Source organism: Onychostruthus taczanowskii, unplaced genomic scaffold (genome assembly GCF_017590055.1).
Source record: "Onychostruthus taczanowskii isolate IOZ18803 unplaced genomic scaffold, ASM1759005v1 scaffold27, whole genome shotgun sequence".
Lineage (NCBI taxonomy): Eukaryota > Metazoa > Chordata > Aves > Passeriformes > Passeridae > Onychostruthus > Onychostruthus taczanowskii.
Window position 1 is genome coordinate 959,064 of NW_024500017.1, and position 18,517 is coordinate 977,580.

The 18,517-nt window shown below is 33.7% G+C and overlaps 1 protein-coding gene across 3 annotated transcripts in view; it reads right to left on the minus strand.

The window, feature by feature from the left end:
• Positions 1–18,517, minus strand: part of CSMD3 (CUB and Sushi multiple domains 3) — a 577,908-nt gene that overhangs the window by 144,360 nt on the left and 415,031 nt on the right. For all 3 annotated transcript variants that reach the window (XM_041407558.1, XM_041407557.1, XM_041407556.1), the window contains one exon: positions 13,778–13,972. In XM_041407558.1, the coding sequence (XP_041263492.1) occupies positions 13,778–13,972 (195 nt within the window). The remainder of the gene's footprint in view (positions 1–13,777; positions 13,973–18,517) is intronic.

Consider the following 18,517-nt stretch of genomic DNA (forward strand, 5'->3'; position numbering starts at 1 on the left):
GGAAGTTAATAAATTTCTGTGTGATTCCTGGAAGAAAGAGAGATATAAATATCTGTCAAAATGGGTTAAAGATATCAAAGTAGACAAGAGATAGTATAAACCAAAATACCCAAGAACCTACACCTATTTTTGAAGTTTTCTAAAAGATGTACAATCAGTAAAATATGTCTTGTAAGGAGAAAATCAAAGAGATTAGAATCTGTGTAGCAGATAATTAGCAGAGAAACACAATTAGATATACTTTAAGAAGTACATTTCAAGAGGAAACTGCCTGTCTTTTAAATAAAGAGAAGCAGGAGAAAATTTAGCAGTGCTTTTGATGTTAATACATAAAGTTTATATACATACATAAAATGCAATTAAACACACTATAAAATTATTTCTATGTAAATTTATTTAACGGTTCATCAACTTCTACCACCAAAGCCAAATAAGCCAAATAACTTTGTATATCAAGTTTTGGTTTCTTGAAATCTTTTAAACAAAACTAGATGTTTTTCTGAAGATACAAAAAGCCGATTTCATACAGCCGATTATGAGATGTACCTCTATATTCAGGGGAAACGTAACTTTAGAAATAATGTTTGGTCTCAATTTAATGATTAATTATAAATATCAGTTCTATGCAGTTTGTCCTTAAAAAACTGTGGTGCATAGAGTTTTCAAAAATTCTGTATCGTTTTCTCAAGTGCTGAAATCATGTGTTGCTTAAAAGTCATTTCCTAAATTTACTCATTTTAGCCAAATGTAAGAAAAGTGTGAAATGATTTTTTTTTTTAATAGAAACTGACATGTGGCAGAAGTTCAAAATCGTACATTGTTTTGTGTTGTAGAATGGGTTCACATCTGATAATTATTTTATAATATTGGCTGTTATTCATAAATCCAAAGTATTATCAGTTTGCAAAATTATTTCTTCTTTATTTATTTTTTCTATATTTTTCTGAACAAATGCAACTAGCTGCAAATTAGACACATTTCTGTTTCTGCCCTATCTGACTAAATTCAAGTCCATTTTAGATGAGCAGTAAAGTGAACAAACATAAATAAAAAATTCTGTGCTCCTATATCAATTGTCAAAGCTCTAGAGAAATATTAAAGGAAATTTGGAGAGTCAGATTTCCAATTTTATAACCCAAAATCTAATTCTATACAATGATTCCATTTTTAAATGTCAGGGTAGAGCTACACATCATGAATTATTTATTATCAAGGCTCGTGGCACGTAACTGTCAAAATATTCCACAGCATAATCAGGTATCAAATAAGTAACCAAATAAGTGTGTTTAATATATTAATAGTTAATAAGTAAAACTAAAAATAAGCAGATTAAATTTAATCCTAAATTATAAGAAATTTTAAATCCATGTTTAACAGATTCATTAGTAAATTTTGAATTTAAAATGGCTAAATTGCAGACAATTATTATTCTTAATTCTTCATTTTTCTACTAATACTGCAAGAAATATGCTTCCTGAAAGAAAGCTTTCTTCAAAAGGAAGCAGTGGACTAAAATAATTTCCAGTGCCATACAGTCTTCTAGAATCTCAAGTGATGTTTAATGCATTAATATTTTTGTTCTGAAGGAATTGTGTGCAGATGATGAAAACTTCTTCTTACATTGCTTGCCTCTAGAGCAAGGGGTGGGCATCTGAGTTCTCCCTGTCTTGCTGTTCCCATGGAAGCTGGAGCTCCTCTTGTTCATGTTTCTCACTGCTCCAATTGATAAAACCACTAGAATGTTGTGTGATATTTTTCCAGGAGTCTCTCACTGCATAAACACCCACTTAATAATGTGCTCTTTCATTTAATGTTTTGTTTTATTTTACCAATAAAATTGAATTAAAGTAGCAGGCTCTGAGAATGGAGACATCAAATAGGAGAAAACATCTTCTAACATCTTTTATGCTAGAATAAAGATCTTTGCAGTGAAACACTCTCTGCTTATAATAAATGGAGGTGGAATAGGTCTCTGCAGTCAGCCTGTGTCTCAGCACAGCTTCATTCCTTTGAAAGAGCACACCAGTGTTATAGTTTCCACAGCTGAAAAAAAGGAACTAAATAAAGGTTTGAACATGCTTTTCAAGTCAACTGCCTGCAGGAGACTTGACATGATATTTAAGGAACTTCTGAGGGAAAATGAACAATGATATTAAAACAATTTAACTGCCAACATAGTAAATGAATAAAAAAGAAAAGAAAAGAAAATTGGCAGTCTTATGGTGAAGACCATTTCAGAGTCTTTAAAATATATTAAGATAGCAAGAGGAAAAGAGCATTATATGACAGATGTGCAGAAGTAAAAATAAATCAGAGATTAACAAAGCTTAACACATTTTAGCTACAATAGCAGAATTGAGAGATTGATGCATCAGAAAATATGAATAAAAAATGTGTAAGGATTTACAGATCTCTTCACAAGAAATAATCACCCATTCTAATGAGAAACTTCCTTTTTTTTTTTTTTCTTTTTGAAGGTCATATAGCCTACTTATTATTTATTTGCTCATCTGTGCACTCTTCATATCTAAATGAGATTTCATTACTTATTTGGTTTACGAATAATTTATACTATGTGATGAAGAGCATGATGATGGCTTCTAAGCAGAAGAAATGTAAAAAATGTTAGGATGAAAGTTAAATTATGAGCTTTCTCAGAACTCAGTAACTTTATGAGTTCATTTCAAACTTCACAGAACAATGAATCTACTTATTATTATAGAGCTCATAAGTGATATCAGCTCCTGAATCCTATTTTGGTAATAGGACTTACACCATTTTAGTGCTAGGGAGGCTGTAAGTTTGAAGGAACTTAGGAGTAAAAAGGGGATGTATCATCTTTGGAAGGAAGGTCAGGTTTCTCAGGAAGTATTTAAGGGGGTTGCTAGGGTATGTAGGAAAAATAATTAGGGAGGCCAAAGTTCAGTTTGAACTTAATTTGCCAACTTTTGTAAAGGATAATGAAAAATGTTTTTCCAAATAATTTAATGGCAAAAGGAGGGGTAAGACAAACCTTTGCTCTCTACTGGATGTGGTAGGGAACATAGTAACTGCAGATGAGAAGGTGGAAGTGCTTAACGCCTTCTTTGCCTCAGTCTTTAGTGGGAAGACAGCTTATCCTCAGGACACCTGTCCTCCTGGGCTGGTAGATGGTGTCAGGGAGGAGAATGGTCCCCCTGTTATCCAGGAGGAGGCAGTCAGAGAACTGCTGAGCTGCTGGATATTTATAACAATAGGCCCAAATGGGATCCACCCCAGGGGGATGAAAGAGCTGGCAGATGAGCTTGTGAAGCCACTTCTCATCATTTACCAACAGTCCTGGCTCACTGGTGAGGTTCCAGATGACTGAAAGCTGGCCAATATGACACCCATTCACAAAAAGGGTGGGAAGGAGGATCCTGGTAATTATAGGCAGTTATCCTGACCTCAGTACGTGGTAAGGCAATGGAACAGTTTATCCTGAGTGTCATCACACAGAACTTACAGGATGCCCAGGGTATCAGACCCAGCCAGCAGGGATTTAGAAAGGGTCAGTCATGTTTGACCAACCTGGTCTCCTTTTATGACCAAGTGACCCAGCTGGTGGATGCAGATAAGGCTGTGGATGTTGTCTATTTGAACTTCAGCAAGGCCTTTGACACTGTCTCCCACAGCACACTCCTGGAGAAGCTGGCAGCCCACAGCTTGGACAGGAATGCTCTGTGCTGGGTTAGGAACTGGCTGCATGGCCGGCCCAGAGAGTGCTGGTGAACGGTGCTGCATCCAGCTGGGGCCAGTCACCAGTAGTGTCCTTTAGGGCTCTGTTCTGGGGCCAATTTTGTTCAATACTTTTATTTATGACATGGATGAGGGTATTGAGTCTTTCATTAGTAAATTTGCAGATGACACTAAACCTGAAGCGTGTGTCGATCTGTTGGAAGGTAGGAGGGCTCTGCAGAGAGACCTGGAATGGCTGGATGGATGGGCAGAGTCCAATGAGATGAAGTTTAATAAGTTCAAGTGCCGAGTCCTGCATTTTAGCCACAATAACCCCCTGCAGTGTTATAGGCTGGGGATGGTGTGGCTGGACAGTGCCCAGGCAGAAAGGGACCTGGGGGTACTGACAGGCAGCAGAACATGAGCCAGTAGTGTGCTGTGGTGACCGAGAAAGCCAACGGCATCCTGGCCTGGATCAGGGATAGTATGGCTAGCAGGAGCAGGGAGGTCATCCTTCCCCTGTACTCAGCCCTGGTGAGGCTGCGCCTTTAGTGCTGTGTCCAGTTCTGGCCCCTCAGTTTGGGAAGGACATTGAGACACTTGAGCGTGTCCAGAGGAGGGCAACAAGGCTGGAGAGGGGCTTGGAACACAAACCCTGTGAAAAACGACTGAGGGAGCTGGGGGTGTTTAGCCTGGAGAAAAGGAGACTCAGGCATGACCTTATCGTGGTCTACAACTTCCTGAAAGGTGATTGTAGTCAGGAGGGGGTTGTTTTCCTTCTCCAGGCAACAACTGACAGAACCAGAGGACACAGTCTAAAGCTGCATCAAGAGAAATATAGGGTGGATATTAGGAAAAGGTTTTTTTACAGAAAGGGTGAAAAAGTATTGGAATGCATTGCCTGGGGAGGTGGTGGAGTCACCATTCCCGGATGTGTTTAAAAAAAGACTGGATGTGGCACTTGATGCCATGGTTTAGTTGAGGTATTAGGGCTGGGTTGGACTTGATGACCTTGAAGGTCTCTTCCAACCTTGTGATTCTGTGATTCTGCAATGAGTATATTGCCCATTCAAAGCCCCTTTATGTTGTATACTGCCTAGTTGCATGTCTCTAGAATGTTCTTTTAGCCAAATGAGTTTTTAAGCACTAGCAGTGAATCACAGTTGGAACAAAGAATCAGCTTTTTCTTGAATCATCTGCAAATAATATTACAATACTAGAATGACACTTTAGTCTTCCAAATAATGATCACTTTGTTTCCAAGTGATTTTAAATATTTTGAGTGTGCGTGCATCAGCAGTTTAAAAGGAAACTGCAGGAACAGTTAATGATTGTAATTTTAGATTTGAGATCTGACAGTTAATGATAAATTAACTGAGGTCATTGTAATCCTCTCAATCTCAACTTTCTTTTCCATCACTGCTGTTTAGGTTTGCCACACAGACTTTTAAATTAACTTTAAAAAGACAGAAATTCCCCCTTTTCAAAATCACTAAAGCAAAATGAACTAAAGAAAATGAAAAAGAAGGAAGGAAAAAAGACTGAAACAATACACCATCCATAATTAAAGACATATTCAGATTAGAAGACAATGAAACTAATCAAGAAAGTTAGGAACAGGGACTCCTGAAACACAGGAAGGTAAAGTAGGGTCAGAAAGAGCTATAAAATGGAACAATAGTCAAAATAAGTGGTCAATGAACAACTATGAGCACAAATACCAATTGAAAATAAAAAATTAAAAAATTCCGAATTGACATTTAGAACATGCAGAAGATAAAGAAAGAAAAATACCCATGAAACTTTTGTATCTGGGAAACTTTCATACATGTCGATGGGATCTCTAGGGATCAGCAGCTCAGAGAATATTATTTATTACATGTCAAATCACCAAGTTAAAGAGCGCATAATGTACAGATCTATTTCTCAGTATTGGAAGGATTTTTAATTATATTTCTCAATGTAATGACTCTCCTATATCTGCAGTCAATAAGTAAATATGACTTTCATGTTATATTTGTTTCTTTTTTGGTAACACTGCCTCATCAGAGTATATCTTATGGGCTAGGATGATCTGTGAGAAAAAAAAGTCCTTAAAAATAATTATGATAGAATTTTTCTAATCTGAAAAAGACTAGTAATAATGATTTCAAGGCAATTTATTTTGGACTGGAGCATCTCTCTTACAAGGACAGGCTGAGGGAACTGGGCTTATTCAGCCTTGAGAAGAGATGACTGAGAGGGGACCACATCAGTGTCTATCAGTACCTGAAGGCAGGGTGACAGAGGATAGATTCAGGCTCTTCTTGGTGGTACCAAGGAATAAGACAAGAGACAATGGGCAGAAATTAATGCAAAGGAACTTCCACCTGAACATAATGAAGAACTTCTGGCTTTTAGGTCACTGCCCAGAGAGCTTGCAGAGTCTTGTTCATTGGAGATATTCAAGAACCATCTAGACAATTCTGTGCCATGTGCTCTGAGATGAACCTGCTTGAGCAGCGAGGTTGGATTAGGTGACCCACCGTGATTCCCTCCAACCTTACCCATTCTGTGATATTGTGATACTTCACAACCAAAATCTAATCACCACATGCCTGTACTTAGGGTTATTTCTTATATAAGCATTTTATTTGCACTTAACAGAAGCGAAATTGTTGTACCTTTTACTCTGTGCATTGGTCTCTAGATATGATTATACCATATAATTTTGTGATAATGTGAACTTCGTCATCTCAATTTTATGTGAATTTTTATTGGAACAATACAAAGATTGCACAATTCATAGGAAAAATATGCATGGGATCTTTGTGGCAGCCTTCCTTTTTTGATTTTTTCTAGATAACTTACAACTGGACATCACATCAAGAACTTTCAATTCTTACCTTGTAATCAAATATTATCCTAATGCATTGTATTACTTTCCCTTAAAAGATAATATTTTATTTTTTCATGGAACACTGCCAAAATTCTTTATAAATTCAATTACATGGTAACATCTATTTTTAATTTCACCCATATACTTGCTGAGCTCTAAGACATCCCAAAAAGATCCACATTCCTCTTCAAATGTTATATTGATTTTTCTTCAGCTTGTTGAACAATGTGTCTCATAGTTCTACTTTTTTTTTTTTTTTTTTTTTTTTTTTTTTTTTTTTTTTTTTTAACTAACCTCTACCAATTTTCTAACTGTGGAAATTGTCCAGCTGCTCATCAAGGAAGATTACTGACAGGTTCATCACCTCCCACTGCTTCAACAGAAAGGCTAACTTAACCTCAAGTTCAACATTTGTACTTCAAACGCTTCATATCTATCTCTTTCAGAACTACACAGTAAAGACTGTCTTATCCTAGCAACTTGTTATGCTTCTGTTCATTGATTTTTCTTATTTTGACTTGATTCCTTCAAGCCAAAGGAATGGTTCCAATGCACTACTTATCCTGTTGCCTTAGTAGAGTAATATAAGAAATATAACATAATATATAAGAAATTCCTTTTTTTTCCTTCACCTCAATAACATTGTATTTGAATACATTTTTGGCCTTGACATGTTGTTGACTCTTTAGTAAGTTTCTACTTTTTTAATGTTTGCAAAACTGTATTAGTGCTTAATTAAATTGGGTTTATTTTTTTTTCTCAAAACCCTGTTGGCTACATTTTCTGCTACCTTCTGTTAAACAGGATTTCATTTTCCTGAAATACATATCCTAATATCTATTAGCTCTCTTGACTGTGTTGTTTCATCACTTCTTTTGGTGATCCATTTAAATTTTGATTCTGATTGGCAATACACTAAGATGGTGTTTTTACATGATTTCAGGTCAACAGTAAATATTCACCTTTTTGCTGCTGTCTTCAAATCTTTTTCAATAACCTTCCCTAGTTTGATATTATTCCCCATACGAAGTAAAAAAAAATTAATTTTCCTCTTTCTTTCTTCCCAGGGTGTCCAATTTCAATGCATTATGGACACTTCAGATACATTTTGAGCATATTATTGTCACATTTACTCCCATTGAGCAAATCCACTTTAGGCCAGCTGTTTCTCTATTCATTCCATACTTTTTTACACTGAAATAGAAGATGTTAACTGAATCACCAGCATTTGAACAGAAAATAATTAAAATATCACTGAAATTAATGTTCTCTGGACTTCTATTACTTATATTTGCTCTGAATTGTAAATATAAATATAGCTTAATGTCTAAAAATATTGCTTTTTAAAAGTTCAGCCACAAACTAAAACAGTGTATTTCCTAGCATGTCGCTTAACTAAAGGTTTAAACTACCATCTAATTCATTAATGGATTAACAAAATAATAGAAACACATAAAATGTGCAGTACAACAAAGAAGAAATTGTAACCTTTTAAATTTATAGCAACAAAACAATTTCTGCAATAGATGGAATACACAACTGTACATTGCATGGTGCTGTGATGCTTTATATTAACTTCTTAAAAAACAACTACTCTTTATAGTGTAAAAGAGAAATATATCACGGAAAGATTCCAGCAAAAACCTCAAAACTAACAGTAAAGTTTTGTTGTGAAAGACACTTTTCCTTCATAAGAGTGTAACATCAGAAAAAAAAGCCGTTACACAAGCAGCTTCTGAGTTAAATGTCAAGAGACAAGGAATCTATAAGAGGCAGCTATGCTCTTAATGCTGGACAATATCCATGCCTACATTCCTATAGTATGTTGGCAAAATGCATTATGTAGCCCAGTCAAGAAGGAAAACAAAATAGAATTCAATTTTAAAACAATGCAGTCTCTTATCTTAATTGCAGGTTTCTTCTGTTGCCCAGAACCATCCATCCCCCAGTCTCCACTGTGACAGACAAAGTGGAGGTGACAAAACTTGTGCAAAATGAAATATGAGTCTTTCGGATGCAACCACCAGCATATTCCACATAATAAATTTTCTTGCAGTGCATTACTGAAGTCTTATTAGACAAGAGTGAGGATGTTCTGACTGTTGCCTGAGGTTAGGTTGGAAATAGGTACGTCAGCAAGAGCCAGTGCAGAAGACTGGATCAGTTTCTTTAATGCCAGTTATTAATTAATTAATTTACCATGATTATTAACTGATACTACATAATCCTGTCCCAACTCAGTGTCTTGCAGACTTTGGAAAATAAATATTTGCTTCTCTGTGTGACTAAATTGTAGAGATATATTTTTCCTTCTAAGAACAGAATACCCTGAAGTCACCTGGTCTGTTTGAAAAAATCTTCAAATAAAAATATGCACCTATGTTTCTATCACTAAATACAGGAACAAGTATATATTTATGTAAACTACTGCTAAAACCAGTTTTTCTCTGCACCTCAAAATGCATGATGAAAGACTTTTTTTTTTAAGGTAGTGTTTTTTTAAACTTCTACTAGAAAATTTACATATTCAAAGCACAAAGTGTCAGTTTTTAATATTCTAAAGCATAAAAAAGATCACATAATTTATTCTGCATTTTCATTGGTAATTTCTGTATACTTTTATTGCCAAACAAATTAGAAATTGTCAATTAATTTACATATTTTATAACTAACACACTACTTTCAAAAATATTAAAGTTGCTGTTACATTTTCCCTGCTAATTCATGTTCAACTAACAGTTGTATACAAGCAAACATTTAAAATTATGACTTGAATAGATATGTTTGGTTTCAAATAATGTATTTTATAGCAAAGAAAGTAAAAAAATAAAGCTGAAAAAAACTCCAATTTTATATAGCTTAAAATATTTCTCCTTCTTTTAATGTTTCCTTCATTAAACTCTGCTACCAAAATTTGGCTGCAGATTTAGTTCAACAGAAGAGGAAGTGCCTGGTTTTATGATGCACTCCACTTAACTAATCCTTTAAATTCATTGGGAATTAGGATTCTGTGGCAGATGATTTTAATAAGATCATTGTAATTAACAACTTTCTTCATTTCTAATACTTTACTCACCATTTTATGATATTATTACTTCTTAAATGAAAGCCTGGAATAATTACACACAACATTTATTATTCAATGGACTTTGTAGAGCCATAATATGAATTCCAAATGTATATGCAAAAGGTCAGACAGAGTAGTTTTTGCTATGAATATAAGCATGCTGTCTGTATTGATTTTTGTTTTCTGATCTTTCCAGAATTATTACTACTTATAGTTAATTCAAGTAAAATTTTCAAATTTTTTCTGATATGAAGAGAACATCTGTAAGAAAAGCTGAGCTTTTAACTTAATTACATTTAAAAAAAAAAACCTTTGGTGTTTTCAGCAAAATACCAGCTATCTGCATGGTAAAAAAGATAAATAAAGATATTAGTTTTATTTCTTATTTAAAAAACTATTTGTGTATTTTATAGTAAAGAATCAGTCACATATCTTCAGAAAAATGAGACCACTGTCTCCAAGAAGTATATACTGACAACTAAATCCCTAGTCAATTGCTGCAAATCCCACTAAGATGAAGCTTGATTTTCTCATTTTGGTTTTTTGACTTGATAGTTCTTAGTGTACAACGGTGTCCTTTGCATGGATGAGGAATAATGTGTGTGCTGATACAGAAAAGGATCTTCAGCATGAGGTTTATAGGTTAAAGTACACTCAGATGAGTACTTCTTTCTCTACTCAAAAACCTAGCTGCTAAATTTTTACACATACATCCCTACAAAACAGAGTTTGTTGTGTGCTTTTAGTGCAAACAGTACTGCTTCCACACAGTATATTCAGATATTTCACTAGATCTAGTATTTCCTGTGTTGCTGTTCTAAATCATATTCTGCTGAGCATGCAAGCAGATTAAATCCTGTTAATGCAGTCCAAATGCAAATGGAAAAATACACCTTCTTAACCAGCTCTTTGAATCCCCCTTGACGACCTTGTAAGAAGCCTGTCTCTCTCCACTAACTATGGAAGGAAATCTTGGAATGGTAAAGCAATGTACATAAATTTGTAAAAAATTGGAAGTGGAAGCTTGGGAACAAAAATTCAGAAGATAGTTCCATAACTGTAAAATAAAATCCTTCATATTTTTTTCAAAATACCTTGAATTGATTTTTCAAGTTTGGCTGTTAAGAATTAACCTTTCAGAGTATTCAGAATTTAAATAGCATTTTTGTATTCAAAGCACAATCCTGATTTCAATTCTACTTCTATGTACTCAGGTCATTGTTTATATGATTCTACGAAATAAACATGATGTTCTGGACAAAAAGAAAGTGAAAAATGCTTTGTAAATAGTCAATATGTGATGATTTTAAGTGAAGTATGCTGCTTAAGTGGTTAAGCTGACCATTACTTTGGAACTATAAAACACAGAGACACAGAGCATCTCATTAACAGTAACATTCAGCTTCATTAACTGCATGAATATTCCGGCTTGTGCAGTTGCCCAACTCATTCCTCATTCAAATTTTGAAATAGATTTAAATAACAGCTCTTCGTATGGTCAGTATGTAAAAAGTGCATAAAAATATGAGCTATAAAGCCTCTGATTAAGTAAACAATGTTGAATGATTTATGAAAAAGTTATCAGCATTTCATATATTACAAAACAGTAACCAGTAAGTTTATGCAATTCTGTGCATATGTGTTTTCTATCCTAAAAGTTTTCAGATATAAACCTGATCTGCCTCAAATAGCCATCAGATCAAAAGAAACTGAAATAATACTCTGAACTGGTTTTGCTACTGAATAAAAAAGTGAATAAATAATAAGCATAGGCATATTCTCATAGGCAGTTAAGAAAATATTGGATATTGTTAAATATATCTTACAGATGGAGTTATTTTGAAGCCTGGATTCAAATATTTCCAAGGATTCAACTGTAATGAAAAGTAGTAAAATGTTTTAGTGATCAATAAACTATTTCTTCTGCTAGGAACAAGGCTTTTACATTCAGTTATAAATATGATTTCCCATTGCAGGGCTTTTTGCTATTCTGTAAACAATTGTTGCTGCCAAAATCTTAAAATTACCTATAGCTGCTGAAACTGAAAGAAATCATTAATCATTGCCTCTGTCATACTAATAATGCATCCGCACATGTTCATTACATCCCCTTCTTAACATCCGTAGTGAAATTCCAAATAGCTTAGCACATTAGCCTAGATAATCTTAGCATCTGTTCAATTTTTTTCTCTTAACTAATGAACTAACTAAATAAATCCCCCATATACACTGAGGTGGTATTTTATACCATATTTCATTGTAACTCTAAGAGTTTCAAAGAAGCTGCAAAAATACCAACAGAAGAATGGAGGAACCTGATTTCTACTATGCAAATTTATTGTGTAGGTGAGACTGGTTTTCAGGAGCTAAATTCAGCTCCCAAATTGTTTCTGCTGGCTCAGTAACTGAAAGCTAATTAAATTATATGATCTTTCTTATATCTATTAAAAAGTTCTGTTTTTCTTGACATAAATCACAAAAAAGTGGACAGCATTGATAATGTGGTCAAAATATAACAAAGTATAATATATCACAACTACAAAACTCTATGGACTCTTAACTGGAGGAAAAAGCTATAAAAGAAAAACAAGTGAAAACATCTATTCTGTGTCATCATATCCTAAAGAAATATGGGGTTTGTTATGTTTGCAATAAGGCTTTGTTCAGCCAGGAAAGAGGATGGTCCAGTTGGAATCAGTGACAGACATTCACTACTTCTTTTACAATAAAATTTATTTTTCTCCATTTATTACAATAACAGTACTCCCAAGTAAAATACTCTCCCTTCACTGAAAGTTACAACAGACAGCACTGGAAGGTTACTAAGTAGATTATGAGTGACACTAATAGACACAATTATTGCATCAATAAAGTATTTTTTAACTTTCATTACCTATCAAAAACACCTTCCAAAACAAGGGAATCTTTCCCCTACTGCACACAACAACCTGCCTCACCATCTCCTCTCCAAAAAACAACATTCATCCCTTATTTTAAAATGAGGAAAAATAGTTGACTTCTTATGCAGAGATTTTAGAAGTTTGAACACACTTCCAAACATTTGTAAGGACCAGCATCCCAATTTGATGCCACTGAGTTTTAAAATGCAATGCTATGATGGTTTTGGTAGATAATGAAAATATCGGCCTTCTTCAACTGATTATAATATTGGATATTCTTTAGATTTGAGAAGATATTATGTTGGTTTTGCTGGTACACTACCATCCACTTTGCATTAGAAATTTAAGTACAAAACAAAGAAAATACATATTCTACTTAAAATATATGTTTGTTTAAATTGGAAATGGATTTAACAGGTATTTTGTCTTCAAATTGTGAAAAGGAATGGAAAGTAACATAACAATTGGATTTTATTTTAACTTAAGAAGCAAATGCTAGTTTTCTCATATTAATATCTGCATACATGGTAAAGGTTTTGTGCTCAATCTTACAGAATATGTGATTTTTCCCAAAATGAAAATTGCAAGTGGCTATCACTTCCTGGTAAGATATCAGTAAAATAAAACTTTAATCTTTTCTTAGAATTTAAATATGAAAACGCTGATGCTTGAGATTGTCAGTGATTATACAACTAAAGTCAGAAGAATTTTAAAATGAGCACACTTCATATCTGTAAAAGTTTGAATAACTGGATACTTCCTGCATTTCAAGGCCTAACTTTTCCACAGACCACACACCCAAGAATTTAAATCTTGTAATGTGGTATATACAAAATATTTCATCTGACGTTTTCAAAGCCAGTAATAACAAAAAGAAATAAATATACATCATGATATCCAAAGTATACTTAGTGTTGCATTTAAACATATATATATGGTATATATTTCAATAGTCTGCTGTAAGTTAATTCAAGAACACATGTTGACATGGAGAATGACATTACGACTAAGCTCTATTCAGAATAACAACACTACTTATCCAATGCTAATAAAAACTGGAATCAATATTTTCTTGAGTTGTCACGTATGTATTTGATTACATATATCATTGGGAAGTGGTTTTTTTCTGTAAGAGAATATTATTAAAATCACCTCAAATTTTTCACTTGTTTCTTCCCTATTACAAAGGAAGAATAATGAAAACAGCAACTAAAATAAATGAAAGACTGCTCTTACCGTGGCAGCTGGGCAGGGCTCTGTTCCATCCAGGTCTTCCATCATCTCCCATGATACAAGTTAGTGTAGAGTATCCCTGAAGAACATATCCTGCATCGCAGTAGTATGTAACAGTGGAACCCAGTTTATAATCCATTCCAAGTCTGGTTCCATTCATTATATTTCCAGGATCAAAACAAGACTCACGAAGTTTTGCTGTAGAGGAAACAAGTGTGAATATAATTCTAAATATAATCCAAAATGAATAAACAATAACTATAAATAAAAACAAACATAATCTAAATATTTCCTGGAGTTCTCTTGAGGCCTTCTCTGAGCACCCTGTAGAACCTGGGGGTTTTTTTTAAGAAGACTTTCCATCAAAAGTCTTTTCTACTTCATTTTAACAACTATTCAAATTACTATATAATGACAGAAACTATGTCTTCTGTCCTTTTTAAAGGTAATTCCTATAGTGCTCCATTTTTTTTCAGAATTCATTCTGATCAATGATAAAGTTATGTAGTTCAATTAAACTAGATATATGGACATTTTTCCAGTAGATAAGGTACATCCTAGTTTTAAAATCTGTGGCGTGAAAACTGATAAATGGAGGAAATTAATATGAACAATTTGTTGCAAAATAAGAAGTATGCAAACAAGAATGTCTTCAAAATTAATAGACCTCAAATGAGTTTCTACATGTATGTGATATGATGGTATATTTTCATATACATATTTATCACTCAGTGGACAAAATAATATAAAATTATTCCTGAAATGCATCTAATTTTTCGTCATTTAAAGTTATTGGTTTCATATTCTTGAAAAAAATTCAAACATATGCATACACTTTTATATTTACTTCCCTTTTACTTCTATAATGTGAATACCAATGTCCAGTAACATATTGAACAAAAATTAACATTCAACACTTTTAATTAACATCATTATTTTGCAGAAGGTGAGAAAAGTAAAACATTTTTGGAAAAAATGTAATTTCCTTTAAGGAAAAAAGAGTAAATGTGTTATGTAGAAGCTGGAGTAAAGCAGATTATTTTATGCTGTACAGGATGGAGTCTGCAATAATATATTTTATCAAGCAGAAGATGGAAATTTCAGACTTTCTTTAACATTTAAGGGTGTTGTGAAGAAAATCAATAGGGAACGCTTTTTTTTTTCTAGAAGACCAGTGCCAGCTTTCAAATACATCAAAAAATGTTTATTTACCAGGCCTATTTGCACTGTGGATCTTTCTGCTACAGGAAGGTATGGTTGCCAAAAGATTATGAGAGCTTTGAACTTCCTGGAAGGCTTTTTAAGAGTTTTATATAAAAAAGACACTTTATCTGACCCTGTCAGTACCTAAACTGAAGTTTCTGAGAAATAATAGATAAGCAGGAACAATCTTTATTTATTTGACTTTTATATAGCTTGGCCACACATAAACTATTGGTCACTACTAGAGCCAAGCTAATGAACAAAGTACATCCCTTAAGGCCACTTTTATGTTGTAGTATTTCTGAGAGGAGATAAATAATTACATTGTGGTTACATTTGAAGATGAAACACAGAATAATTCTTTTGAATTTTCAATTTCACATCTTTCAAAAAAATGTCAAGATCTCCTAATGTGTTCAGAATTTATTATGATTTGCATATATAATCTACAGAGCATGGTTCTGATATGAAAAACACCACAGTAACAAATAATAATTACAATACATCTTTAATCATTAAGAACAGGATTAGGTATTCACATTGATTCATATAGGTAGTAGTACTGTGTAGTTTAAAACTTATTTAACACTCATTCAAAAATTTGGATGGACAATGAAAAGTCAAAAGATGTAATTTACTAGAAAGTCTATAAGATATCACACAGATATAAATAATTATTGAGTAAGCCATCCACACATTATTTGAGAAGTCTGGCAGGTCTTGGGGCAAATTTCAAAATCTTTCAAGTCTAAATTATCAAACTGAGTGGAAAAAAGGAAAAAAAGGATACATTAATTTAGGATTATAACGAAACTTTAGAAAACTAATACAGTAACATTTTTCCTGTTATTGAAGCAATATTGATATAACTGTATTGATTCATAATTGCTATTGTGAGATCATCATTCTTGAGTTTATGACAAAAATAATTCAAAATGTTTCAAAGTACTCTAAAAGGTACATAGATAAAGCAGATATTAGTACTAGATTAAAAAAATAAAGAGAGAAAAAATAAAGTAATCTATTATGTCTGGTGCAGAAATCAAAAATTGAAAAAAGAATGATCTGTCACAGCAGAAATTACCTCTAGAGAAAAAATACAGCCCTGTAATTTTCTTTTCCCCAAAATCATAGTTGTGACAGGCTCCTGAAATTGCTGACTAAACAGTAACAATGTCACTGTAGAAATACAGTTTCTTAATACAAATTCTGAAAAATAAAGCCTGAAATACTAAGTACCTTAAAATTACTTCTGCAAATCTGAAGGAACTACTAAGTGAACTTGTAGAAAAAGTAAGTAGAATATGCTACAATATATGAAGAACAAATCAAATAAAGTAAAAGAATACTTCAGATCAGGCTGAGAACCAGTGAAAATAAAGACCAAGTAAGCAGACTGCTTCAGCAAATTTAAGTGCTCCCAGGAGACAGGAGGGAAACTTCTTCACCACTGATCTCATGTTGCTCCAGCTGAGGAACACAAGACATTGTGTAGCCCCTTTCCCTTTTTTCCTAACAATATTGGTATCATTAAGTTAAAAACACGTAAGAGCAGGGACAGATTTAGCAGAACATCAGAGAAAATGGTGTATTATTACAAAGATTTTTTTTCAGTAGGCGCATTTTTAAAATTATTTTCTGTAACAAGTAGGCAGGAAATAACTTTTTTCATTGGGCAGTTCAGATTTGGGTTACAGTAAGGTTAAACTCTTGGCTGTTCATACCAGGTGCCAATTCCTTCTGTACATAATAAAATTTTGCAACAAGCTCCAAAGATACCAGCATTTACTTCTCTGATAACATTGTCACACCACTGGATCAAGTAAGGCTCTGAAATACAGGCTGAAAACAGTGACACATGCTGCTTCAATCTCAAGTGCAACAAGGAAGTCTCTGTTGGATAACACAGTGTAATGATGCCAAATTTCTCCTGAAAACTAGTATCTCAGTCCATAATGAAAGCCAAGAGAAGGAAGTGCTTTGTCCAGAAGATAGTGACTTACCATGACATCCCTAAGTTTCAAAGAGAATAAAGCCATAATAAACTTCTTGGAGATAATATTACAGACATCCCAAACTATAGCAAGCATTCAGTAATTATTCTCCAGAGTTCTTAATAGAACTAATAAGCTTTTCCTCCATTATAACATAGAAATTAAGTAAGGGAGAGAGAATGGGAATAAAACTCAACCATGTGGTTACAGATCAGATCTGGGACATGGGTCAGTCTGAGATTTGGATCTGAAAAATAGGGTCCACCAATGAAGTATAATTTGAGTACAGTGTCACTTAAAATAGGATTAGTCTACATATAGGGCACAACTGCATCAGTTACAATTTGTATGAATAATAATTTGTAAAGGAAGGAAAACGTGAACAAAGAGACAGACATAAAGCCCCAGAAAAACAAGTTATGTAAATGCAAAACAATTGCTTATGACCAACTGACTGATGCCCAGCCAGCACCTAAGTAGGTTCTCCCAGACCAGAATATCATTTTGGAAAGGTGGGATCAGCTGTTGTGGCTGTGTTCCCTCCCAGCCTCTTCTGCTTCCCCAGACTCTCACCAGAAAAGCAGCATGAGAAGAGACTGTCTCCCTAATAAATATCCTTCACACTTGGACTGGTGGAAAGGAGAAACACTTTGATTCCATGACACAAGAATTCATTCAACAGCACAGAAGAAAAAGATCGGCCTCTTTAAAAATAATTTATTTTCTTGTTATTCAGAAGTTCTGTGCTCTCCCTATAGCACTTCCATCTGCATTTATTATTTTTCAATTTAGTTGAAGAAATACATGTAAGTGAAATGAAACACTTCATACATCTGGGCTTACCATCAACATGGTTGAGAGCTACTTTTAACTTTTCAGGACTAGCTCATGCTGTGGAGAAAACTTCCTTGACATCTGTAGGATCCAATGACTGTAGGAAAGTATAAGGAGGCTTCATGGGCTTTACGAAGCAATAAATACATTATTATTTCCCTTCTATACCTTTGCACTTACTAACTGCTCTCAGAACAAATGGAGAAGAAAATAAGACCAAGGAGGTATATATCACCCCTATTTTCTTTCTGATTGTCTTTACAGAATATTGCCATATTCATTTAATAGCAAATATTTCTCTTTCTCGAGCCATGCAGAGGCAGTTATGAAAGTTCATATTGATTATATATTTTGCAAGTCTACATTTTCATGTTTATTGTGCTATGACCACAGGCAGGTCTGGGACAGGTGGACAGCTCTGCTGTGGTCCATCATATAACAGTTATATAACAAAATAGTGTTTTATTTTCAATATTGGACTCCTAGATTCTAGCATGCCATTTCATCTGACAGGACCTTAAATGCAACTAAATCAACCTGACCTTCTATGTAAAATAAATTAAAAAAAAAATCTGGATAAAACATACTCTCTCTCTCTCTAATATATATATATATATATATATATATATATATATATATATATATATATTAGAGAGAGAGAGAGTATGTTTTATCCAGATTTTTTTTTTAATTTTTTTTACATAGAAGGTCA